At 41.7% G+C, this 27,913-nt stretch overlaps 1 protein-coding gene across 1 annotated transcript; it reads left to right on the top strand.

Annotated features, from left to right (window-relative positions):
* The first annotated feature begins 45 nt into the window (after positions 1 to 45).
* LOC125465537 (metalloreductase STEAP4-like) lies at positions 46 to 21,094 on the top strand. The gene is made up of 5 exons (XM_048559175.2): positions 46 to 178; positions 6,138 to 6,610; positions 6,781 to 7,308; positions 17,453 to 17,617; positions 19,493 to 21,094. The coding sequence occupies exons 1-5, from the start codon at positions 139 to 141 to the stop codon at positions 19,739 to 19,741; spliced, it is 1,455 nt and encodes a 484-aa protein (XP_048415132.1). The 5' UTR covers positions 46 to 138; the 3' UTR covers positions 19,742 to 21,094.
* The last annotated feature ends 6,819 nt before the right edge of the window (positions 21,095 to 27,913 follow it).

Here is a 27,913-nt window from a genome sequence, read left to right as displayed (position 1 = left end):
GCAAAGAGGTGGAGCAAAAGGCCCACTGATCTCAATAGCTGGATCACACTCTTTAAATATGAGGGTCAGTTTGAAAGATAAACACCAGCAGGCTGTATCTACACAACATCCCAAGTGAAAACTTTGTTTACTCTTGAAATGTCCTCGTTTTCCAGTCAGTCCAACCAAAATAACGAAGGTAAGAATATTTTAATATATTTCTGTTTTCTCAGAACTTACTATATAGTCAATTGTACATTCCAAGAGATTACTTTCTTAAACTTTTATGAATGTTTTTACTTCACTGGCTGAAATTGTGGTTAAAAGGTATGATTCATAAATAATTTCATAACGTGGACAAATTAAAACCCTCTGTTTCCTCCACATTATATGTCATTATTAGGACTCATGTCTTTTACAACTAAAGTGAAAACTTCAGTACAGCCGATAACATTAATGTGACAATGGACTAACACATCTTTTGTTACATTTTGACTCATCCTGTCTCTCATAATCTCCTATCTGGTTCTACATTGTCTGTTTCTGTTTCAGATTTTTGCACATTTTGACAATGTTATGCAGATAACTTCTCAATCTTCAAGTACCCAATGGGGAAGAGCACCTAATGTTCTGAATTGGAATTGTAGTTCTACCTTTTGAATGCATCCCCTTTTTACTTTTGTCTCCTTCACAGGACAGTACTTTAAAAAAATTTTGGAACCAGTTATGCATATTAAGAACCTTTTCTTAAAATGAAAGAAATTATCACCTACACTTAGTATAGTGCTAACATTTCACCAGCTTGTTCTTCTGATTTAAAACTATGGCTCAGGGAGGTCTACATGCTACCTTTGAGAGGCGGGCCGGACACTTCCAAGGCTTTGGGGTAGACACTTTCCAAAAAATTACAGGAAGGAGCAAGACTCAATCTTTGTCAATTTTGTGATCCACTGGTTAGAAAGGAAGATGTAACAATTGATAGCTACTCAGCAGCAAATTTGACAGAATAGCTTAAGGCAGTTCATAAAATCAGTTTCTGTTTTCAGAAGCAAGATTTTCATGTGGACAGATGCCTACTTTCCAGAATGGCTGAGGGCAGTAGGACAACATACATACGGCCATCACCACAGCCTTGATCGCTTCTGTCAACCCTATATACACAACTTCACAGAGCTGGATGTTGGGATCCTGCCTTTATCAACACTTTTGGGTGAAGAAGATAGAGGCAATATAATAACAAGGGAAATTGCACAGATAAACCCTGATTGTTTGTTTTCATGACATTAGGAGATAAAGGCACACTAAAATCACTAACACTTGAAAACTTTTTCAAATACTTTTGTACCAGTTAGCAACCTTGCATTACTGCATCTGAACCAGGTATATAACATCCCAACTCAAAATGCTCCCTAATTAGTAAGCTCAGACTGAGATAAGACTCGGGATTCCTCAATGTTTAAGAATTCCTCATCATCCCGGTGAACATGAAGAATTGCAGGATAAATTATGATAAAATCTACATTGTAGAATGATGCTAGTAGCACTGTGATTGGTGTTACAATTCAAAAAAATCCTCACAGCCTCTGGGATACAAACTTAGAGAAGGGGATCGAGAGAGTAAACCCCACTTGAGTGGTTCACTGTGTGGTACTGCCCTCATGTTGGATAGCCAAGGCAGCCCATTCAGCAGAAGCAACTCACTTGGCAGAGGCAGTCAATCAACATAACAAAGGCCTCAGTCAAGGGCCTTTTTCAGACATTCCTCAGCGTCACATAGAATTACTCCAACACACCACCCTTCCAACTCTGTTGCCTGCCAACTATGATGGCAGGATCCAACAGAGCCAGCATCAGCTGTTGGTGGGTGGATATAACATTATCTGTGAATGAATGAAAAAGGCTGCTCCTAGGCTCAACAACTTCTATTCCTAGCCTCAGCTATTCTCATGCAGGGAATATGAAACCACTCAAAATTCTGGGGTTTCTTTTAACTAGTTCTGGAAACTTTTCTGAGTTCCTTCATTCTAAGGTGCTTTCTAGTTCTCATTCGCCTTCAGCATCACTCACGCCTCCCAGTGACACTTCAAATTGGACAGTTCCTTCCTATTGATGCTCCAGCCTCGCTATTCTGTCCATTATCCTTCAGTTGGGTGACAAATGGACTTCTGAGTGGGGTCTCAATTTAAATGTTGATCTCGCTGTTTGGGCAACTTCCCTCAGCTGTAACATTGTATTCTTCACTCTATTCTGTTACCTTAAAGCACTTTGTACAGTATGATCTGCCTGTACTGCACACAAAACAAAACAAATGAATTAAAAATTGGATGACAAATTCACTGCTGTGCGACTTTAGCTATACCCATTTAAAACACTAAATGCACACATATTCATTCACAGATAAGACAGAAAAAAGAAACAGACAGTTTGACTTAGAGATAATGGGAACTGCAGATGCTGGAGAATCCAAGATAACAAAGTGTGGAGCTGGATGAACACAGCAGGCCAAGCAGCATCTTAGGAGCACAAAAGCTGATGTTTCGGGCCTAGACCCTTCATCAGAAAAGTTTCTAGGCCCGAAACGTCAGCTTTTGTGCTCCTAAGCTGCTGCTTGGCTTGCTGTGTTCATCCAGCCCCACACTTTGTTATCTTAGACAGTTTGACTTAAATTTGATGGAAAAATTTAGTCAGAGAGATGTCTAGACTGCAAAGTGGACTGTGTTTTATCTCAAAGTTCTTTTGCGCTTAGCAAAAGTTGCCTGGTAGTACAGACATTAAACAGCTCACACAACTATTTAGCTAATTCAGAGCTAGTCATGTTTAGAATTGGGCATAAGGTAACATTGCTTTTGTGTATCCTGGGTAACCTATTCATGTGAGAATATTGTGAACCACGAGGACAAATCCTAGTATGTATACAACATACGTAGTCAAGTGATTGTGCTGTTGGGAATTATTTATTAAATAATCTGTACTACCCTAGGAGTTACACTGGAATCCATTTTAAGATCATTAGTTAGTCTTGCAGTGTGAAGCATTTGCGCATGTTTAAATCTACACATGTAAATTCACAGGACCTGGTTTTACGCACACAAAAGGATGTTGTATATACACTAAACTTTTTCATAGAGACAGCTAATTTCTGCTGGATCCCCTTGGTAATATTCAGAACCTACCTGCTTGGTCTGTGAATTAAGATTGACAGGTAACTGTTGTTACTCCACCTCTAAGCCAATGCTGAACCAAACAATCAGCACCATTTGCTCATGCTACGTAAAAATAGTGTATCTCTGTTCAAGTCTGCTACTTGTGTGAACCTCTGATGAGAACAAAACAGAAAGCTTCCATATCTTTTCTTGATTTTAGCAATGATGGCACCATATTATCTGCATAGCTACAGTTCAATATTTGATCAGGTGGATCTAAGTCTTTTTTTGTATTAGATTTATTCCTCTAGAGTCTCTAGATTTTTGTGCCTTTTCATGCACAATGAAAATGTGAGAGGTGCTTCTTATTTGCAGGATAACAAGTCTGCAACAAGTTGCAGCTAAACCAGTCCAAAGTCTGTTGTTGGTTATTTTTCTTAACTCAGACGCCTGGTGCCATTCTGCTCATAAAATATCCATTTGACTGCTCCAAAAAGTAAGATAACCTTGTGTGGCCAAAGTGCCCCCAAGACAATGGCACTTATCATAAGAACATATGAAATAGGAACAGGAGTAGGCCATCTGGCCCATCGAGCCTACTCCGCTATTTAATTAGATCATTGATCTTTTTGTGGACTCAGCTCCATTCAACCACCACCCCGTCCCCCCACCCCCACCATTACCCTTAATTCTTATAACGTTCAAAATCTATCAATCTTTGCCTTAAAAACACTCAACAAAGTAGCCTTGATAATAAAATGTGAGGCTGGATGAACACAGCAGGCCAAGCAGCATCTCAGGAGCACAAAAGCTGACGTTTCGGGCCTAGACCCTTCATCAGAGAGGGGGATGGGGGGAGGGAACTGGAATAAATAGGGAGAGAGGGGGAGGCGGACCGAAGATGGAGAGTAAAGAAGATAGGTGGAGAGGGTGTAGGTGGGGAGGTAGGGAGGGGATAGGTCAGTCCAGGGAAGACGGACAGGTCAAGGAGGTGGGATGAGGTTAGTAGGTAGCTGGGGGTGCGGCTTGGGGTTGGAGGAAGGGATGGGTGAGAGGAAGAACCGGTTAGGGAGGCAGAGACAGGTTGGACTGGTTTTGGGATGCAGTGGGTGGGGGGGAAGAGCTGGGCTGGTTGTGTGGTGCAGTGGGGGGAGGGGATGAACTGGGCTGGTTTAGGGATGCAGTGGGGGAAGGGGAGATTTTGAAACTGGTGAAGTCCACATTGATACCATTGGGCTGCAGGGTTCCCAGGCGGAATATGAGTTGCTGTTCCTGCAACCTTCGGGTGGCATCATTGTGGCAGTGCAGGAGGCCCATGATGGACATGTCATCAAGAGAATGGGAGGGGGAGTGGAAATGGTTTGCGACTGGGAGGTGCAGTTGTTTGTTGCGAACTGAGCGGAGGTGTTCTGCAAAGCGGTCCCCAAGTCTCCGCTTGGTTTCCCCAATGTAGAGGAAGCCGCACCGGGTACAGTGGATGCAGTATACCACATTGGCAGATGTGCAGGTGAACCTCTGCTTAATGTGGAATGTCATCTTGGGGCCTGGGATGGGGGTGAGGGAGGAGGTGTGGGGACAAGTGTAGCATTTCCTGCGGTTGCAGGGGAAGGTGCCGGGTGTGGTGGGGTTGGAGGGCAGTGTGGAGCGAACAAGGGAGTCACGGAGAGAGTGGTCTCTCCGGAAAGCAGACAGGGGAGGGGATGGAAAAATGTCTTGGGTGGTGGGGTCGGATTGTAAATGGCGGAAGTGACGGAGGATAATGCGTTGTATCCGGAGGTTGGTAGGGTGGTGTGTGAGAACGAGGGGGATCCTCTTGGGGCGGTTGTGGCGGGGGCGGGGTGTGAGGGATGTGTCGCGGGAAATGCGGGAGACGCGGTCAAGGGCGTTCTCAATCACCGTGGGGGGAAAGTTGCGGTCCTTAAAGAACTTGGACATCTGGGATGTGCGGGAGTGGAATGTCTTATCGTGGGAGCAGATGCGGCGGAGGCGGAGGAATTGGGAATAGGGGATGGAATTTTTGCAGGAGGGTGGGTGGGAGGAGGTGTATTCTAGGTAGCTGTGGGAGTCGGTGGGCTTGAAATGGACATCAGTTACAAGCTGGTTGCCTGAGATGGAGACTGAGAGGTCCAGGAAGGTGAGGGATGTGCTGGAGATGGCCCAGGTGAACTGAAGGTTGGGGTGGAAGGTGTTGGTGAAGTGGATGAACTGTTCGAGCTCCTCTGGGGAGCAAGAGGCGGCGCCGATACAGTCATCAATGTACCGGAGGAAGAGGTGGGGTTTGGGGCCTGTGTAGGTGCGGAAGATGGACTGTTCCACGTAACCTACAAAGAGGCAGGCATAGCTGGGGCCCATGCGGGTGCCCATGGCCACCCCTTTGGTCTGTAGGAAGTGGGAGGAGTCAAAAGAGAAGTTGTTGAGTGTGAGGACGAGTTCCGCTAGCCTTAACTGCTTCACTAAGTACAAAGTAGCCTTAACTGCTTCACTAGCAAAGGAATTCTACAGATTGACAGCTCTTTGGGTGAGGAAGTTCCTCCTCAACTCAGTCCTAAATCTGCTCTAACTTATTTTGAGGTTATGCCCCCTTGTTCTAGTTTCACCTACCAATGGAAACAACCTCCATTCTCTTCATCATTTCATATGGTTCTATAAGATCCCGCCCCATTCTTCTAAACCCACTGAGTATAGTCTCAATCTACTCAATCTCTCCTCATAAGCCAATCCTCTCAGCTCTCCTGGGTCTTATGGATATTTAGCATTCCAACTTCCATTTTCCAGTTTACGGTCCAAAATAAAAAGAATGTGGCTGCTTACAACTAAAGCAAAAAGACTTTAAAAATTTTATTGGACCCCTAGTCGAAAAACCTTTTAAGATTTGAAAGTTAGGATTCATTATTAAGAAAAAAAAATTGGAAAAATAGAAAAATTTCATGACTACAGCTTAGGTATGTTCTGATTTGTAGGATCCGCCTGATTAGAAAGAACATTGTAATATTTGTACCGCATTTGTTTTTTCAGAAATGGATATCAATTCAACAAGCTTGATCCCTCTTCATCAGACTAGCACCAGAAAAAGATTGGACAATAAGCGGGAGACAATCTGCATTTTTGGCACTGGCGATTTTGGAAGATCCTTGGGCATGAGACTGCTCAAGTCAGGTTACCCAGTGGTATATGGTAGCCGAGACCCAAAGAACACTACCCTGCTGCCAAGTGGAGCACAAGTGTTTAGCCATGTGGAGGCCCTGAATACATCCAAGATCATTTTCTTGGCAGTTCACAGGGAAAACTATGAGTTTATTTCAGCCCTGTCTGACCAGCTGGATGGAAAGGTGCTGGTGGATGTGAGCAACAACCTCAAAATGAATCAATATCCTGAATCCAATGCACAGTATCTCTCCCAGTTGGCTCCCAAAGCAAATGTGGTGAAGGGATTCAACACAGTTTCAGCCTGGGCTCTGCAGTCTGGGAGCATGGATGCCAGCAGCCAGGTAAGATCATGTCCTGTCTACTTCTTTTGCAAAGGATCTGGTGATGACTATTGTAAACACTGTCCAGCTAATTATATTTCAAAAGCAATATAAATTGAATTGTGCTAAATATATTGAATTTTGGCAACAGTATTTTCACTGGTAATAAAAGTCATCATGCTGTGTTTCAGGTTTTTGTTTGTGGGAATGACAATCGTTCTAAGCAATTGGTGATGGACGTTGCCAGGAGCATAGGCCTCACTCCTCTAGACCAGGGATCCCTTCTAGCAGCTGAAGAACTGGAGAACTACCCTCTTCAGCTCTTTCCAATGTGGAGACTACCCCTTTATATAACAGCTGGCCTCACAGTATTCTTCTTCTTGTACTACGTGGTGCTTAAAGTGATCTATTCTTATGTGGTTAAGAACACTGATCAGACCTATCTGATAATGATTTCCATACCAAATCATATTTTTCCAATTGTCTCTCTCATTCTGCTTGGTTTGGTTTATCTGCCGGGTGTCATTGCTGCATTCCTTCAACTCTACAGAGGGACAAAATACAAGCGATTCCCTGACTGGCTGGACAGGTGGATGTTGTGTCGAAAGCAGCTTGGGCTTGTATCATTTGCCTATGGCTTCCTTCATGTTTTCTACTCACTGGTCAAGCCACTCAGATATGCATCTTATTGGAGCCAGGTTAATTATATTGTATACCAGGTGAGACTTGTTCCTATGCTATTATTGTATTTCCGTTTTAGTATTATTTCTATCGGTGCTAGTGCAGCATATTAAATTTGAAATGTAGCACTGCAATGTAGCAGAATTTGGTGTGGGTTCCATGCCCATAAGACATAGGAGTGGAAGTAAGCCCATTTGGCCCATCAAGTCCACTCTGCCATTTAATCATGTCACCCGACTGTTTTGGGTGGACATACCAGGTCAAGGTCTATAACTCCATGCAGGGGCAGAGAGAAAATAAAGAATAAAAAAACAGAAGAAAAAATCCCCTGCAGATCCCTCACCCCAATAGTTCTCTCAAAGGAAATTCCCAGGAGCAGTAATTTTGATCTAAACTTAAAGTCAAGAAATAATGACTTATTAGAGCATTCACATTCTCTTGCTTTATTTGCATCAATCCATGATCGCTACATCAACAGTAGCATCTATAAAGGTGAAGCAATAGCTCTGATAAACAAGTCTATTCAATTCACGTTTCTTTCATCCAGTTTCTCCAACCCAAATGTTGCATCATCCTGTGCATTTCCTAAGCCAAAAAGTAATGAAGAACATGTAACTATATCTTGTCACAGGATGAGAGACCTTTATTGTACTGGTAGCTGGGTGATTATTTTAGCTAATTTTCTCAAATAAATATTCTAATAGGTTTTTTTGAGAATCTGGAATGTGATCATACAAGCAATCTAATTGTACTTCGCAAATTTTTATTCTTCTATGCGAAGCAATTCACTGAAATTCAGAATAGCTCCAAAGCCCTGCTTTCATATCATTTTCATTTCTAAAATTAATGAGGCACCAATAGGCATTACACTGCTCAATATGCAGCCCTTTTGAAGCTCCTTCCCATTGCAATCTCCTGTTTTTAATCATTGCCATCCTTTTCCGCTTGATGAAGCACTCGCCTTTTCTATATTGGAGTATAATGCAAAAAGCAGCAAGCTCCAATGACTCTGAAGATTATTGCAGAGCTGTACTTCGTATGCCATTGTTTAATTCAGGCAAGCACCTAAAATGCGAAATCAATACATCCGCAAAGAGAACTGTGATCAGGCGGAAAAGCAGACAGAAACATTAAACAAAAGACTGCATCCAGAGAAAAATCACTAAACCTTTGAGTTGTGCTTTCAGGAAATAAAATGCTCCACCTCTACCTGTTCTTTCTCTCCCCAACTACCTTACAAAGACCTGCATTGTGAAAGCCTTCATTACTTTGCCTCCATGTTACAAATGTCACTGGCTGTTTTGTTTCATACAAGAATGGAAATCATTGGAAAACCTTAGCACATCTATCAGCATCTGTGAAGAGAAATCAGCAGAGGATTCAGCATACATGCAGCGATTGGCCTGAATGTGACTCTGTACAATGTATTTTTTGTGAGCTAATATTTTTCCCAGATGTCTCATGTTAATGGCCTAATTCAGAACCAGAAGGTGTTAGAAATGTTTCTGAGATAGTAGGAACTGAAGGTGCTGGAGAATCTGAGATAACAAAGTGTAGAGCTGGATGAATACAGCAGGCCAAGCAGCATCAGAGGAGCAAGAAAGTTGACTTTTCAGGCCTAGACCCTTCTTCAGAAAATGAAGAAGGGTCTAGGCCCAAAATGTCAGCTTTCCAGCTTCTCTGATGCTGCTTGGCCTGCTGTGTTCATTCTGATCTACACCTTGCTATCTCAGGTGTTAGGAATGAACAGTTTTTAATCACGTGAAGAGCTAGAATAAGATGGAAGGATGGTGTAAGAGAAATTAAATTGTGTCAATGACAAGATGTTCAAAAGATGTTTGACAAAGCACCACATCATAGATTTGTTGACTACATTGCAATTCATGGGATGAAATATCAATGGTGTAGAGTGCACAAAATTGGCGAAATACGGAAAGCAGTGAATATTAATGAGCAATTATTTTCCAGATTAAGGGCTATTTTGTTGTGTCGTTCATGTGTTGGTATTGGTGCTGTTCTTATTTTTGATGCAACTAAATATCCTGGGAATTTAGGATATTATTTCAAATGCTACAGATGGCATAAAACTCAGAGTTCTAGTAATGAGTGAGGAAGACATTAACAGAATTCAGGAGGTCAAAAACACATAAGTGAAATGGACAGACACATGGTGAATGAAAGTTATCACAAGCAAGTCTGCAGAGATTCATTTGGGAGGGAGCAGAGAAGACGGATAACAGCAACTGAGTGGAACAGTTTTAAAATGCTCCAGTAACAGAGAGACATTGGGTTGTATGCAGACATAGTTTTTAAAGTGGCAGAGCAAATAGAAATAAAGGCTCCAAACATCAGTGATGTGGGAATGGATGGTAGATGTGTGATACCTATCAAATGTAACAGCAAGACAAGTTTTATTTTCATTCAGGATTTTTCCTAGCTGTAGCCAATCAGAATAACTGATGAGCTGTCCGTAAGGTAAGAGGTATCTGGGGGGTGGAACAGGGATAAATTGAGCCGAGGATAGTGAGGAAGGTGAGATGTCATGCTCTGGAGATACATGCTGAATAATGATGAGGTCCTTTTTTGGGGAGTGGGAGCTGTCAATTTGAAAGCCAGGTATGAGCTGACTACGGGACAGATTTGTTTTTCTTTTAGTTGCTTTAATGGAAAGTAGCTGTCACAGACAGGACCAGGTGGGAACCTGAGCTGTATACCGGAGGTGAGAGTTGATGCAGGTGAGGCAGTAGCAAGAGGTAGACCAGCTAGTGGGAAGGATTTTCCTGGGAAGGAACCAAGGGATCGGTTAAAGTGTGTTTGCTTTAACGCAAGGAGTATCAGGAATAAAAGTGATGAACTTAGAGCATGGATCAGTACCTGGTGCTATGATGTTGTGGCCATAACAGAGACATGGGTTTCTCAGGGGCAGGAATGGTTGCTGGATGTTCCAGGGTTTAGAACATTTAAAAAGAATAGGGAGGGGGGATAAAGAGGAGGGGGTGTAGCACTACTAATCAGAGAGGGTATCACAGCTACAGAAGCTTCCTTTGTCGAGGAAGATCTGCCTACTGAGTCAGTATGGGTGGAAATTAGGAACAGCAAGGGAGTCGTCACCTCGTTAGGGGTTTACTACAGGCCCCCCAATAGCAGCAGGGAGATTGAAGAAAGCATAGGTCGGCAGATTTTGGAAAAGTGTGGACGCAGTAGGGTTGTTGTAATGGGTGACTTTAACTTTCCCAATATTGATTGGAACCTCCTTCGAGCAGAAGATTTGAATGGAGCTGTTTTTGTAAGGTGTGTTCAGGAGGGTTTCCTAACTCACTACATTGACAGGCCGACGAGGGGAGAGGCCATTCTAGACTTGGTGCTCGGAAACGAGCCGGGGCAGGTATCAGATCTTGTGGTGGGAGAGCATTTTGGTGATAGTGACCATAACTGCCTCACATTCTACACAGCTATGGAGAAGGAGAGGATTAGGCAAAATGGGAGGATATTTAATTGGGGAAGAGGAAACTCTGATGCGATTAGACATGAATTAGGAAGCATGGACTGGGAGCAATTGTTCCATGGTAAAGGCACTATAGACATGTGGAGACTGTTTAAGGAACAGTTGTTGCGAGTGATGAATAAATATGTCCCTCTGAGACATAAAGGAACCTTGGATGACGAGAGCGGTGGAGCTTCTCGTCAAAAGAAAGAAGGTAGCTTACATAAGGTGGAGGAAGCTAGGGTCAAACTCAGCTCTAGAGGATTACAGACAGGTGAGGAAGGAGCTCAAAAATGGTCTGAGAAGAGCCAGGAGGGGGCACGAGAAAGGCTTGGCAGAACGGGTTAGAGAGAACACAAAGGCATTTTACACTTTTGTGAGGAATAAGAGAATGGTCAAAGCAAGAGTAGGGCCAATCAGGGATAGCATAGGGAATTTGTGTGTGGAGTCTGAGGAGGTAGGGGAAGCCCTAATTGAGTTTTTTGCTTCTGTCTTTACTAAAGAAACAAACTTTGTAGTGAATGAAACCTTTGAAGAGCAGGTGTGCATGCTGGAATGGATAGAGATAGAGGAAGCTGATGTGCTGAAAATTTTGTCAAACATTAAGATTGACAAGTCGCCAGGCCTGGACCAGAATTGTCCTCGGCTGCTTTGGGAAGCGAGAAATGCAATTGCTTCGCCACTTGCGAAGATCTTTGCATCCTCGCTCTCCACTGGAGTCGTACCTGAGGACTGGAGAGAGGCAAATGTAATTCCTCTCTTCAAGAAAGGAAATAGGGAAACCCCCGGCAAGTACAGACCAGTAAGTCTCACGTCTGTTGTCTGCAAGGTGTTAGAAAGGATTCTGAGGGATAGGGTTTATGACCATCTGGAAGAGCATGGCTTGATCAAATGCAGTCAACACGGCTTTGTGAGGGGTAGGTCATGCCTCACAAACCTTATCAAGTTCTTTGAGGATGTTACTGGAAAAGTTGATGAGGGTCAAGCTGTGGATGTGGTGTATATGGACTTCAGTAAGGCATTTGATAAGGTTCCCCATGGTAGGCTCATTCAGAAGGTCAGGAGGAATGGGATACAGGGGAACTTAGCGAATGGATACAGAATTGGCTGGCCAACAGAAGACAGCGAGTGGTAGTAGAAGGAAAATATTCTGCCTGGAAGTCAGTGGTGAGTGGTGTTCCACAGGGCTCTGTCCTTGGGCCTCTACTGTTTGTAATTTTTATTAATGTCTTGGATGAGGGGATTGAAGGATGGGTCAGCAAGTTTGCAGACGATACAAAGGTTGGAGGTGTTGTTGACAGTATAGAGGGCTGTTGTAGGCTGCAGCGGGACATTGACAGGATGCAGAGATGGGCTGAGAGGTGGCAGATGGAGTTCAACCTGGATAAATGCGAGGTGATGCATTTTGGAAGGTCGAATTTGAAAGCTGAGTACAGGATTAAGGATAGGATTCTTGGCAGTGTGGAGGAACAGAGGGATCTTGGTGTGCAGATACATAGATCCCTTAAAATGGCCACCCAAGTGGACAGGGTTGTTAAGAAAGCATATGGTGTTTTGGCTTTCATTAGCAGGGGGATTGAGTTTAAGAGTCGTGAGATCTTGTTGCAGCTCTATAAAACTTTGGTTAGACCGCATTTGGAATACTGCGTCCAGTTCTGGTTGCCCTATTATAGGAAAGATGTGGATGCTTTCAAGAGAGTTCAGAGGAGGTTTACCAGGATGCTGCCTGGACTGGAGGGCTTATCTTATGAAGAGAGGTTGACTGAGCTCGGACTTTTTTCATTGGAGAAAAGGAAGAGGAGAGGGGACCTAATTGAGGTATACAAGATAATGAGAGGCATAGATAGAGTTGATAGCCAGAGACTATATCCCAGGGCAGAAATGGCTAACACGAGGGGTCATAGTTTTAAGCTGGTTGGAGGAAAGTATAGAGGGGATGTCAGAGGCGGGTTCTTTACACAGAGAGTTGTGAGAGCATGGGATGTGTTGCCAGCAGCAGTTATGGAAGCAAGGTCAGTGGGGACATTTAAGAGACTGCTGGACATGCATATGGTCACAGACATTTGAGGGTGCATATATGAGGATCAATGGTCGGCACAACATCGTGAGCTGAAGGGCCTGTTCTGTGCTGTACTGTTCAATGTTCTATGTTCTAATTTGTCACTTATCCCTAATTTTCCTTAAACTGAATGGCTTCCTTGATCATTGTTGAAAGCAGCATATGTCACAAGCAGACTACCTGAGGTAAGGACAACAGATTTTCTTCCCTAAATTGCCTTACCAATAAAACATTCTGTAATGATGCCAACTGATACTATTACCGGACAAGTTAGATCACACACTGAAATTTGACTTGATAGATCATGTTTTGTTTGGTCATTTTTTTTGGTTTTAACTTAGTATTCTCTCACTGAAACATAACATTGCAGTTTTTTCATGACAAAACAGAAGTTTATTACACAAAAGAAATGAAGATAAAATGCAATGAGCAAAAAACAAATCTTAATATTTTGAAAAGCGCTGTGAAGTATCATCCCATTAATCCTAAAGAACCCCATTTCAGTACTCACTCCATATAGAATTCCCTTCTCTCTCACCCCTGTAAACTTAGTTTAACTGTGACTTCAACTTCAGGTCTTGAGAACCTGATAATGTCTTTCTGGTCTTTCATACAACTAAGATTAAACTTTCTCAGCTTCAGATAACCCCTTCAGAATTTCAACCAAACAATTCTGGTGTAGAACTTTTACGAACTTTTTACACTAAGTTAACATATTTTCAACAATTCTAATCTTCTCCGGTTCTAAGAGCAACTGCTTTACACATTCAACTTCAACAAAGAACCTTGAAGAACGTTTCAAATCAAGACTAAAATAATAACTTTTTTCCAAATTACAAGTATTTCCCCAATCAAATTTTTAAAAATAGCTTTATAAACTAGAGCCTAATGCATTACTGCTTAATTTGTTCACTTGTAAAGTTCTCCCAATGGAAACATGAATTCAAAACTCTGCGGTAATTATAACTCACACTGTAGTTTAAGGGATATCACCATGACTGCAGAAATATGTATAAGCATATCATTAAGCCTCTTCATATCCACAGATAAGCAATATGCAACTGGTTCAAAATTTAAGCATTTAAACTCAAAAACAAATGAACTAAAAGTGGTATAAATCAAACATATCACATCAAAATATGAACATATGAATTAGGAGCAGAAGCAGACCAGTCAGTCCTTCAAACTGGGCACTCTTCCTAATGAATAGATAACTTCAATCTTGTGAACTGTGTGAGACTTAACTTGAGCCATTGACTTGTCACTGCCTCCAAGCATGTGCCAAAATGAGCATTTTATATTAATGAGAAGAATGACTGACTGGCATGTGCTTTCTTAATTCTTGTAGCACTATATTTGAAATATTTTCACTTCAAGAGTTTTCAGATTTGCATTTTGTTTCTCATGTTGTACCTCACCTCAAGAACACCACGGGGCGAAGTTCAATTTTGTCAGTGGGGCAAAGTAAGTGAAAATGACCTGGCTACATGCTCTGCACACAGTCTGATTTCAGTTTGCACTTTCTGCTGCTGTCCAAGACCAATTCCACTTCGCATATGTGCTAATGCTGGCTATCAACAGGATGTCGATACCTTGCTGACTGTAATTATTTTTAAAGCCTTTGTTCATTGTGCATTGTAATTTTGCCTGGTTAATGTTTCTTCCCATCCTTTCAATTCCCCTCTGTACTCCAGACAATTCAAGATTCTGGCTCTTGGTACAAGTTCAGCTGTTCATCCAAGGATGCTGTGAACACATCAGAACATTTTTTTCTCGAGAACCCACAGAATCTTAGAATGTTTCAGCATTTTTGACACGTTCTGCTAGTTTCTAATATTCTTTAATGGTCCCTTTACTGCCCTTGGTTATTTATGGACCTAAGCCCTGCTGTCAGATTCTTCGGATTGCAATACATTACAGATAAATACGAAATAAAAACCAGAAGAACTGCGGGTGTTGTAAATCGGGAACAAAAACAGAAGTTGCTGGGAAAGCTCAGCATGTCTGGCAGCATTTGTAAAGAGAAAAAGTTAACGTTTCGGGTCCGGTGATCCTTCCTCATAACTTCAGTTTTTGTACATTATAGGTGAAGGCTTGATTGCTGTGGAGTCAGGCCTTGAAAATAGCTGATATAAATAAACAGAGAAATTAAGTCCAAGAAAATGGTTTGAAAGCTTAGCCTGGTCAAATTGGGGTTATTTCTCATCAAGTGCTTTGTCAAACTTCAGCCTAATAAATAGCTAGGTAGTACCTAGGGCAGAATTTGCCCATTTTCAGTTAAGCAGTCCATCGCATGAGAATTATGCTGCCCAGTCTGTCATGGCTTGGAACAACTTTTCTCATGCAGTCACACTTTCCTCATCTTCTTATTTCTGCAATCAAATTCTTGGATGCCTTTCTCAAGGAATCACATGGGAAGAGAGCTGAAAGTTCTCACCACTAGTAGGAATCTTCCAGTGCTCACACGGACAGCACCATATTTAAAGCTCAACTGTACATCTCTCCAAATGTTACAAGCCAGGACCTGGCCCTTATGTTATGGTGCTTCACTGTAAATGCTGACAACAGGGGGCAATGGAAGGAAAAGTTGGCTCCTGTCTTCAAAGACAGGGATCTCGAGGAGCTGGTGGATGGGCTAATGGAAAGCAGTGGGAGTCGGGGGTGGGAGTCGTCATACTTGCCTACAACCCAGTTCAGAATGGTGTCCTGGCTGAATGGGGATGTCTATCAGTGACGAACCAAGGTCAACAATCTTTTTTGCTCTGCGTTGGTAGGGGCCACTATATTCTCTCTACCACCCCACTCTCAGAGGGCTGTGACACAATCTAACACTCGCATTGTTCAAGCAAAAGAGGGCAAGCTTGCCCCGGCAGGAAACGTTCAGCAAGCCTGTGTCTGCTAAGCCCAAAGTCAGCAGGATGTAACTGCCCAAATCTTCCAAGTGAACAGAGAAAGCTTCCTCCAGCTCAGCAGCAGAACTGCATTCAGATGTAACAGATGGTAGAGCAACAACGAGAAGTAATATGGACTCATCGGTGAAGCAAATGGAGCAATATAGATAATAACTTTTTACTTTTGCAAATATATTTTCACTTGTGCTGTTTGTAAGCTGCTGTAGTGTGATTTTCACAGTTAGACCTGGTTAATGTCACAGTCATGTGAGCGTTCTCTTGCGATATCCCCAGGATGAAGGAAGTTGCAGTGTCCAAGCGTTGTTCATCTCTCACAAGAAACCAACTCCTTGATGGTGGAAAACCTCAAATGCCAAGGATCCTTGAACCATGACATTAATGACTGCAGCCAGCGCATCAAATTATAATGTGGAAAGCCCAGAACTTTGAAAATTGTTTGCCCCACACTCTCCCCACATAGAGAGAACCATCCCACCCCTAGCCTTCCCCCACCACCTTTCAGTGGTCTCACTCTTCTTCTGCTCACTGTGAGGGCCCAAAGTGCTATGTCCAATTGCTCTCTATCATTGTTACCATTCCTCAGTGACCCAGTACAATGCAACACATCCACAGGCTTGACCCGCTTCCTTTTCCAGGTCACAGATCACTGATCACTGAAATTTGCCAATCTCCCTGGAATTAAATCAGATGAGCCCCTCGACTAACTTAAATGATATGCTCCAATTGACCATAATCCACCTTGATCTTACTAAATTTGATCTCCTTTAACTTGCACGGATGCCCATCTGCTTGAAGCACACGCAGTATGTTTGCCACATAAACGGTTGGTATTTGCAGCAGGTGTGACATTGACAGAGCCTGATGCCATGCAACAACATGTCCATCCCCTTGACTGTTCAGTGCTCACAACCATAACAAGACGCCCACCTCTACCTCTGCACCAAAATGAATGCAGCCGCTGACCCTAGAAAGCTGTAACTGAGCACTGAAGACTGTGTGCACAAAAAAAGCAGTTGGAGCCATGGAGGCTAGCAGCCTCTAAGTCAAAGCTGAAGTCAGTGGGTGTGCGTGTTAAAAAACAATGTGAAATTGAGCCAATAAAAACCAAAAGATGGTGTAAATCAGGAACAAAAACAAATTTGCTGGAAAAGTTCAGCAGGTCTGGCAGCATCTGTGAAGGAATAAACAGAGTTAACGTTTCAGGGCCAGTGACCCTTCCTCAGAACTTCCTCAGAAAGCAGGCCAAGTGGTATCCTGTGCATGTACATGGGATGTATGCAATGCAAGCTGGCAGATACATGCAGATGAAGGGTTGAGGAGGGTACTGGCTATGGAGCAGGCAGGGGGATTGTTGTGAAAAAGTCGTTACATGATGGCCAAGACAGTCCTCCAGACGCTGGCTCTGGTTTACATATCGGGAATTGGTGCCATCTATTTTCACAAGGAAGGAAGAGGAATTGGAAGTTGGTGTATAAATAAGTCTAATTTGAGCTTTAACATGATGCAAATGCATCGAAATAAGGTCATCACCATTCAATGGTGATATTTTGAGGTCATCATTCACGGCTTGGGAGGAATGCTAAAAAATATTTCCCAACATCAACATTTTTAAAAAATCTCACTTATTTTCACAATATTCTTTCTACTGCACACGCCATGCCAGGAATGGAAATGCCTTTTTCATTATTTTGTTTTAACATGAAGTTTATTCCTTGTTTTTATCACAGGTGCAAAAGAACACAACCTCAGAACTGAAGATGGAATGGGCATGGCGTGGTGATTTGTTCTATGCATTTGGAATTTTAGGCTTTTTTGTCTTCTGCTTACTTGGAGTAACATCCCTCCCATCTGTCAGCAATACAATGAACTGGCAAGAATTCAGATTTGTTCAGGTGATCCTCAGTCATTGTAGAACTCCATTCATTGATATGTAGCTTTGTATCCAATAAGGAGTCCGATTAATGGGAACATAACTAAGAAGTAGTACAAACCTGTCAAGCTTGCCAGACATATGAACAAGTATGTAAGCCAATGAAGGCAAAGGAGCTTTAGTCTTCAAAAGTGTTTTTAAGTTGAGTAAAATGGCATGCATCCTGGATCATTGATGCTTTTCAAGACTGAGAAAATTTTGTTACATAATCTTATCAAGGGCTATGAATCACAGAGGGTTAAATTGACCTGAGATGAATGTCTGCTGTGATCTAACTAAATGGGAGAATGAGGTGAACAGTAGAATGCTGTGCTTGTATTCCTATGGTCCTCTGCCAGCTGTCAGAATACCAGGCACCGTCACGGTTGGAAAAATAAGAGAAAAGATAAGGTAAATCAGAAATGATTGATTCCAGTTGCACCAGATCAAATTCTGTAAAGTGTAGAAGTAAACAAAGCTGAGATATAAAGAGAGTAATTATTTTTAGGACTTTGGGTCAAAGCTGTGATTTCAACACTGTAAGAATGCAAGTCAAAGGGAAGCATTAATAATAACAGAAACGTTGATAAAGTGGGAGAAGAGAAACCTGAGCAGCACTAACAACTCCTGTCTGCACTGGATTATGGAGGGGTCGTCTCTGGGCCCCTGAAAGGAACTGTAAACCTCTTTCAATTTGACCATCCCTTCATCTCCTCAGCAACTATTCCAGGAGAACTCCAACCAATACTAAAGACCTATCAATTCATAAAGGCCATTTCCTCTTGTCCTTAGTGTTGGTATCACATATCACCTGGTTTTAACAACAAGCAGACTTGTCTACTTGACTTGCTGACCTTCTTTGTTGGGAGATTAACCAGTGGTTTTCTAATAAGGCCGAACTATTAAAGATAATTGAGCTTTACAAACATAAGAATATAATATCTCATGACAAGAGGAGGCAATTCAGCCCCTCAAATACGTTCCAGCATTTGATACAATTATGGCCGATCTCATCTCAGCCTAATTCTACTTTCCTGCCCACTCTACATACCCTTTCAGCCCATTACAAATTAAAAATCTGTCTGTCTATCTCTCCCTTAAATTTACTAAATGTGCTGACATCGACCACACTCTGAGCTTATGAATTGCACAGAGTCACAATGCTTCGAGTGAAGTAATTTCTTCTCATCTCTGTTTTAAATCTAAAACCCTTATTCTAAAACTGTGACCTCTCATTTTTGATTGCTCCACATTAAGAAACATCCTTTCTACATTTACTTTATCAATCTACTTTAACATCTTCTCTACCTCATTGAGACCTCCTCCCATTCTTCTAGTCCCTGGAGAGCATACGCTTATATTGCTCAATCTCCATCTGACAAGCCCCTTATCTCTGGTTTCAAACTAGTGAACACCTTCTAAACTGCCTGCAATACATCCACATTCTTCTTCAAGTAAAGGGGCCAAAATTGTGCGCAATACATCATGTGGGGTCTCACTAATACCTTGTTACAATGTGCTTCCCTCCAGCCAATTGCATGCACAGCAGTGTTTCTCTCCAGTGCATAAAATAAATCTCTGGAAGTCAAATTCGAATCTTTACAATCTGGAAAACAGAAATGTTAAGCTTATTTATTCTGAGTATCTTTGAGGTTTTACTTACATTGGACTGGATTAAGATGCTACAATTTACGTAGCAGCGTTTGTTCAATGCAATTTTCTTTTGTAGCTTAATATTTGTTGTGATTATCTGTGTTCACTTTGAATGAAAACCAAGTATTTAAATGTTCTCAATGTGGCATTCTGCCAGAAATTTGCTTCATTAATTCTGCCTAAAATGTATCTCATTTTCTTTCAGTCAAAGTTGGGTCACGTCACACTGCTTCTGTGCACGGCTCACGCTGCTGTACTTGGATGGAATCGGTTTCTAAGATCTACAATGTATAAATGGGGTCTTCCACCAGGGTACATGCTGTCGATGGTGATTCCCTGCATTGTACTGATTCTAAAGCTGATTCTCATAACTCCATGTGTGGATAGAACGATCACAAGTATCCGTCAGGGTTGGGAAAGGAGAAGAAATGACTCAGGCAACCTAAAAGTTTGACCAAAAAGTATTCTGCCTGAATAATACTGCCTTGAAAGTTTATATTTAGCCTATTCCAAATAAGAATAGTGGAAAAATGTTGGACACTGCAAAAATCCATGTTTCTTAAATATTCTAATTCCTGACTAATTCTAGAGAATAAGTTATCCTATTAAAACCCAATACCCTCTCTCCCCCCTCACATTCCCTCTATTCTGTTACTAACATTTCCATTGATCTAACAGTGATCTATATAATTATTATCTCGCTTCAACTGAACTGAAATTATAGAAAACATAATAAATGATGTTTGTGTTGATATATCTACTCATCTCTGAAATATTTCCAAAATAGTTTGTTTAACCGTTACTGACAATATAAGAGTGACAATAACAGTTCAGCATTTGAAAACACTGCTAAGGAGCATCAGGAGAGATTGGAGACCAGTCTAATACCATCTGTTCTACACTAACGTAATCTCCCAAGTGATTACAACAGAAAATTATTTGTTCTCTTGCATGTGCTTTAGATCTCAATACCATTTTGATGTTGATATGCTCAGCATCTGCAATGCACAAGACCCATTAAGCCTGCACATGCATTGATCAAACTAGCAGTGCCTAATACTAGAAATGCCTTTGAAATTCCTAAACGTGGGAGGTTTTAAGGCTCCCCCATTGGCCCCAGAGGAAGCACCATGCTTCCTGCCTGAACTTCCACAACAACCCCCAGGCCCACTAATTCTCACCACAAATTCCTTTGCCTGAATTTCTTGCTAAAGTGAAAATTGGGCCTGCGGAAACTGCTGGATTTCCTTAACTCCACAAAGCACCCCACCTCTGTCAGTAAGTGCAGGTTAAAGGCAGCTTGCTGATAATGTTCTAATACATCATACCCTTTAAAGTAACTTGGGTCTTCATGAAATCTGATCAGATGGGTTGTGGGAGATCAACCTGTCAGCTATCCACTACTCAACATACAAATAAATTGATTAAATATTGAACTGTGGTCATGGATGTCATTTTTGTTGAGCTTCAGTGGTATTGCAGTGACATTGTTATTGAGACAGATCTTTATTTTAGATTTAGTACAACGCAGTCTTTAAAATTATATTCAATCAAATACATATAAACATTGTATGCCAAAAGTTAAAAGGTGTGTTGATTTATAATGTCATCACACAAAAATGAGATGAAAATTACTGAATCTATTTCCTGAACCTTATGCAGTGAACCTTTCATTGTTTTTGTACAAATCTAACATTGTAATTCAATGCTGTATCTCTGAGTCATAGGAAGCAGTTGCAAGTCTCCAATGAATGTCACCTTTGAGCTGTGCAATACAGGAGCATAAATGATCAAAAGTCATAATCAACTTGGTATAATACTTAATTGAAATTTTTTATTATAAAGTTGTAATTTTGTATACATTTACAATAAAGTTCCTTAACTCATACCTCATCAAAATTTATAGATAAATTCATTTCTATCATATCCTACATTGCTAATTAAGTAGATGATTACCATTGTATTCAATCTCTATCAAATACTCTTACAATCCTGTTCCAGTAAAATCTGTCAAAAATCTGCCATTCACAATACACATCTTTAATCACATTCCTCCCATCTGTGAGATTACTTCACCTTTCAAGTTTATGATGGACCTCCATTGTAATATGAATTTGTAAAATCTCAGTACTTGCCCTTGGTTTGGCCTATCGAGCCAAGTTAGTTTTCTTAGATAACATGGTAAAAATATTTGCCCTTATCTTCGAGTGAGAGAAAGGAGGAGCCAGAGAGAGACAAACAGCACCTAAAAGAGTGGAAGAGAGAAGTACCTGGAGACAATTAGCTGTGTCTGAGAGTGCAATCCAGTCCAGTCAATGGTGACACAGCCAATCAATCAAATTTAGAGAATAATACAAGTGTGAGTTCATAGGAAAAGTGCAGTCAGTTAGCATTTGAGTATTTTATCAATTTTCAAAATTTAGTTAATTATAATTTTAAGATTTAATTACTATTAGAAAGGTTTACAAATAATAGGACAACTTATTCAATCGACTGCAGAGTATTTCCTTGACGCAGTACCACTGAATTTTTACAGTGCAGAAGTGGACCATACAAATCCCTGCATCTGCACTGGTTCTCTGAGTATTTTAACTTAGTGCCAATCTCCTGCCTTTCCCCCATAACACTGCACTTTGTATCTAATTAAGTAATTATCCAATGCCTTCTTAGATGTCTCACTTGAACCTGCCTCTGCCATACTTCCTGACTGTGCATTCCAGACCGGAACTACCTCATTTTTATTTCTTCTGCTGAACATTTTAGACTGTGCTCTCTAATTATCAATCCATTTACAAAAGGAACCGTTTCTCCCTATCTATCCTATTCAGAGCCTCATGCCTTTGAAAACTTGTACCAAATTTCCTTTCGGCCTTTTTCTAACCAAGTCTGAGTTTCTCCATTCTTTCTTCAGAACTGAAGTGTCTCATCCTGGAAGTTTACCCTATTCATTCTAACTAAGGAATTTCCGTCAGAGTAAATATAACATTTTTTGAAATAATAAAAACATAAAGGCTGGTCGGACTAGAGATGTTAATTAAAGATTAATCAGCAAAACAATTATTTAATTAAATCCTAAAACAATGGCCAGGCAGGTGATGAATAAAGGTGACAGAATGTGGTACTTGTGTGATTGAAGGTGAACTCTCTGCTGTAAGTGTCTGTGACTGCACATCATCACTGAGCCCATTTGATCTGAAGACCAAGATTCGACAGCGTTGGAGGTGGGGGAGGGGGTATGGCAGAGGATGACGTGCAAAGATATCTGTGCACTATTTTCCAGGGGGTGGTCAAATATTTTAAGCTACACTCATCAGATCTGGTACATTATCAGGGATAGATTGGTGTAATTTAATGAGGCAGTTATTAGGAAGACAAAAGCAGAACTGAAGAATCATCAGCCATTGCAATTGTCCAACAGGTTTAATTTTCCTGTAGGAAAGTACTAAAATAGGGAGAGATATGGTCATGAAGGGGTTTGGACACAACAATGTGTTTTTTTTAAGTCAAGAGGTTGTTGAGCCAGAATACAATTTGCATAGTGAAGGGTGAAGGGATTACAGAATTAGCACACTGTAGAGGCAATGATATATTTTGAATAAGCTCTCAGGTTTACACACTGAAAGATGGTGGTTAGCAGGAAGGCTGTTGCAATAGTCACGTTTGCAAGTAACAAAAGTTTTTGGACAATTTTAATCTTTGCAAATTTGAGCAATGCCTTTTATAATTTAGTGACTAAAAATGAATCCTAATCATGAAAATAACATGGGCCTGGGGTGCCTACAGGGGAACATTACTAGATGGCTACCTGGTGGATGCTTAAACAGTATTGATGTTCCTGTTGCTGTACAGTCGCAATTTTTCTCTCAGGCTGTCAGCCTTGCATTTAGAACCCTGCAAGGAGCATAACAGCCTATTTTTTTGCCCCCTGATCTGAGGGAGTAGGTCAAAAGGGGAATCAGAGTCATAAAGGCAGGCTGAGACCGTTTCTCACTGACTCCTTGCTGCAAACAGGAGTACCCCAGCCTACTGGGATAGTTACTGGGATAGTTAATCCATTTTCTACATCTTTAACCCAACCATTCAGCGTTCATTCTTGTTCTCTGCCAGATTAGTAACTGCACAGCATAAGAATATTGAATTCAGCATCGGAATAGGCCACCTGGGCCTCAAGCCTGCTCTGCCATTCAATAAGATTGTGATTGATCTTATTAATCCATATACCCCATTGCTTATCAAGAATCTATCTACTTCTACCTGAAAAATATTCAGAATGCTTCCACCACCTCCTGAGGGGCAAGTCCCAAAGACTCACACTCTATGAGGAAAAAAAATCTCTTCATCTCTGTTTTTAATGGGTTACACTTTATTTTAAACAGTAGCCCCCAAACAATGGCTACGCATATTCTCCAATATAATCTCTTTCTTCATCTCACCTCTTTTGTTGTACCTAAGTGGACATTATCAACAGGATCCTTCCCCTTCCACTACGAATTTTCTCTTCAGCCCAGGGCAGTTATCCTGAATGATCACAAACTGAACTGAACTGAGAGCCAGCTGCAGAGAACTGTGTCCATTTCCTGATTATAATGTCTCCTACTACCACTCTATTCCTATTAACTCCACCCACTTGAATGGCTTCCTGTAACATGGTTCCATGGTCAGTTTCCTCATCAATGCTGTAGTCCCAGTTTTCAAAAGCTCGAGCTACAAGATCTTCCAACTTAACAATACTTAGGGAACCCAGCACTCCTCCAATCCCACCATCCTGTAGATCGCTGAATTTAATCACCTCACAAACTAAGGTTCCCTCTGGATTCTGGCAGGAACGTCCTGAATACATAAATATTGTGAATTTCAAGGAGGCCCCAACTTAAATCATCCCACCATGGCCACCTATCTAAATAAAACTGTCGGGAAGCCAACCAGAACTAACCGAACAAAGTTCAAACATTTCTTTGGTGGGTTTGGAAAGGAGCTGGTCAAGCTGGATGGGTCAAGCTTCTTTATCCAAACTCTACCATGTCCCTGCACCTCCCACACCAAAGCTTTGAGACCCTCTTAGCTAGTCTTGTCATGTGATTTCCCTTTCTAAAGGCAGCTATCTCACAGTTCTGGCCAACAACCTTTAGCATGTCTGATTGGTGTTCCTGCCCACAAAGGGATTGTTGCTTTTTCATTAGTGTGGAGCTGGAAGAGCACAGCAGGTCAGGCAGCATCAGAGGAGCAGGAAAGCTGATATTTCGGGTAGGGACACTTCTTCATTTTTCTGAAGAAGGGTCCCAACCTGAAAGGTCAACTTTCTGCTCCTCTGATGCTGCCTGGCCTGCTGTGCTCCTCCAGCTCCACACTGTGTTATCTCAGACTTCAGCATCAGCAGTTCTTACTATCTCTCTTGCTTTTTCATTGCTGTTTTCTACCCGAAATGGGTGAGCAGCAGACCAGCAATTATCAAATGAGGGTCAACTGTGAAAGCCTCTCAGTCTTTCAATTCAAATTCATCAATTACCCAGAATGTTCACTTTTATAAATAATGTTAACAGTTAAGCTTCGAGATGTATGAGAAAAGAGTTAAATCAAAAATGCCTAACTGTGAACAACATATGCTTGGCAGTGTTGGGTTAAGGATTGATATGAACCTGCAACAGTAAATGTTGTTCTGCCACAATGTTGTCAGGATGATGTATTTTGCCATGCTGATTAATGAAGGGGGAAAAAGTCAGGCCATATGCTATTAAAATAGTTTCCTTGTAGTAAACTTGATGCATGAAACATTAGAAATAGCAAACATTTCATATTGGATAGGTGTGCCAAGTGACAATGTTTCTCTTATAAACCACAAGTCAAACAGCAGATACCATTTCATCAGAGAGGGGGATGGGGAGAGGGAACTGGAATAAATAGGGAGAGAGGGGGAGGCGGACCGAAGATGGAGAGTAAAGAAGATATGTGGAGAGAGTATAGGTGGGGAGGTAGGGAGGGGATAGCTCAGTCCAGGGAAGACGGACAGGTCAAGGAGGTGGGATGAGGTTAGTAGGTAGCTGGGGGTGTGGCTTGGGGTGGGAGGAAGGGATGGGTGAGAGGAAGAACCGGTTAGGGAGGCAGAGACAGGTTGGACTGGTTTTGGGATGCAGTGGGTGGAGGGGAAGAGCTGGGCTGGTTGTGTGGTGCAGTGGGGGGAGGGGACGAACTAGGCTGGTTTAGGGATGCAGTAGGGGAAGGGGAGATTTTGAAACTGGTGAAGTCCACATTGATACCATATGGCTGCAGGATTCCCAGGCGGAATATGAGTTGCTGTTCCTGCAACCTTCGGGTGGCATCATTGTGGCAGTGCAGGAGGCCCATGATGGACATGTCATCTAGAGAATGGGAGGGGGAGTGGAAATGGTTTGCGACTGGGAGGTGCAGTTGTTTGTTGCGAACTGAGCGGAGGTGTTCTGCAAAGCGGTCCCCAAGCCTCCGCTTGGTTTTCCCAATGTAGAGGAAGCCGCACCGGGTACAGTGGATGCAGTATACCACATTGGCAGATGTGCAGGTGAACCTCTGCTTGATATGGAATGTCATCTTGGGGCCTGGGATAGGGGTGAGGGAGGAGGTGTGGGGACAAGTGTAGCATTTCCTCTCACCCATCCCTTCCTCCCACCCCAAGCCGCACCCCCAGCTACCTACTAACCTCATCCCACCTCCTTGACCTGTCCGTCTTCCCTGGACTGACCTATCCCCTCCCTACCTCCCCACCTATACTCTCTCCACCTATCTTCTTTACTCTCCATCTTCGGTCCGCCTCCCCCTCTCTCCCTATTTATTCCAGTTCCCTCTCCCCATCCCCCTCTCTGATGAAGGGTCTAGGCCCGAAACGTCAGCTTTTGTGCTCCTGAGATGCTGCTTGACCTGCTGTGTTCATCCAGCCTCACATTTTATTATCTTGGAATTCTCCAGCATCTGCAGTTCCCAAATTCTCTGATACCATTTCATGTTGGGGCACTGTGTTTACAAAAAGTAAAAACAGTTTCACATGACTGACCCTTTTGTAGCTCAGGAATGATCAAGGAATTTCAGATAAAGAAACATTACAATGGGAAGGAATGTTTGCATTTGGAGAAACCGGGAGCTAATCAATCTTCTAAACAAATCAAAAGTTAATTTTTTTGTTATTGTCTGTATGGGGTTCAGTGTAACTATATCAAGACTGAGATTTCGCTAAGAAGTTTTGGTTTCCTGAGAGAAAAACAAGTTGTTAATTTGAGCAATTTCATTAAGGTATACTTGATCCAATTCTGTTTCCCTTTGACAATAAACAAGGGATGAACTTGTAACACAGTCAGACCTTTGTTTAACTTTCAGCACAGCCAGAAACAGCTTGTGCAACCAGATAGACTCAGATTACAGATAAGTAAGATGCTGGAAATTGGAAGCAAGTACAGGAATTGCTGGAAACATTCAATTGGTTGCTCAACAACTGTGGCAAGCTCTGTTTAAATGTTGAGAGAAGAATAGCCATAGAAGTGTGAAATATTAACTAGCCCGTTCTGCCCATGGATGTTGAGTAGCCTAAGGTGCTTTCTTGTTACTATCCCAGCGTTGCTATTAAGAGCTATTCGCACAATAGTAGGTATCCATTTTGGTTGATCTTTCTCATGACCACTGTTTAGCCAGAGAGAGTCTGATGCATATTTTTACTGTGCTTGCAATCACATTTAATCCCGAAAAACTGCAAGATCATCACATATTTTTTTAAAAACTTCACTTCTGCCATGTCTTAGCCTATTCAGACAAGACATTCATTCCCCCAGTCATTGCCATGGTAAATGTCCACGTGAAAACAATAATTAGACACCTACTTACTGCTTAGAGAAATGTCTAGTTTATTCCAGGAAAATATTGGTGGTGATTCCTACGCGCATTGACAAATTGAATATTTAAACTTTCATCAGAGAACAAACAAAAATCAATTTGAAACAGTAATTTGCATTTCGGAGAAATCAGAGGCAAGTTGTTATTTAGACAAAGGATAGAACTGAAGAATTCAAATTTTGTGACAGTAATATTAAGCAACAGTGAGGGAGATGGTGCTTTTGTAATATTAGTGGCTTTATGTTTGGGTCAGAAATCACCAGGTTATAGTCCAACAGGTTTATTTGGAAACACAAGTTTTCAGAGCCTCGCTTTTCTATAAACCCTTTGGACCATAGCTTGGTGTCGTGTGATTTCTCACCGTGTCCACCCCAGTCCAACACTGGCACCTCAACATCATAACTTCAAAGGACTAACAGGGAAGACCTATCATGTGCAAAATGCATAGGGAAATTAATAAATATGTAAATTGCGCACAAGCTGTTTCACATAATGCAAAGAGGAAATTTCTCAATATATCTTTAATATCATGCACAACAGAATGTTTCCTATTTGTCATTTGTGTTTTATTAATAAACGAAAACTACTTTGCTACAGTGTTAATAAGCTGTTCCCTGCATACAAAGGGTTAGCTCCTTAATCCAGTGCTCAGAATCAGGCATTTTTTCGACTGTGAGTATATCTTGACAAAATCAATGATTGTCTGAGGAAAGGTCCCTGCGATGCTGTTACCTATGGAAGGTGCCCAATGGTGAAATCATTCTTCAGTGAAATT

This window comes from Stegostoma tigrinum, chromosome 2, assembly GCF_030684315.1.
Source record: "Stegostoma tigrinum isolate sSteTig4 chromosome 2, sSteTig4.hap1, whole genome shotgun sequence".
Taxonomy (NCBI): Eukaryota; Metazoa; Chordata; class Chondrichthyes; order Orectolobiformes; family Stegostomatidae; genus Stegostoma; species Stegostoma tigrinum.
This window is presented reverse-complemented; position numbering and strand designations above follow the sequence as displayed.

Coding starts and splice junctions, on each gene's coding strand:
- LOC125465537 (XM_048559175.2), top strand. CDS start 139: ATGTCCTCGTTTTCCAGTCAGTCCAACCAAAATAACGAAG. Junction 6,611..6,780: donor GCATGGATGCCAGCAGCCAG/GTAAGATCATGT, acceptor GCTGTGTTTCAG/GTTTTTGTTTGTGGGAATGA. Junction 17,618..19,492: donor AAGAATTCAGATTTGTTCAG/GTGATCCTCAGT, acceptor ATTTTCTTTCAG/TCAAAGTTGGGTCACGTCAC.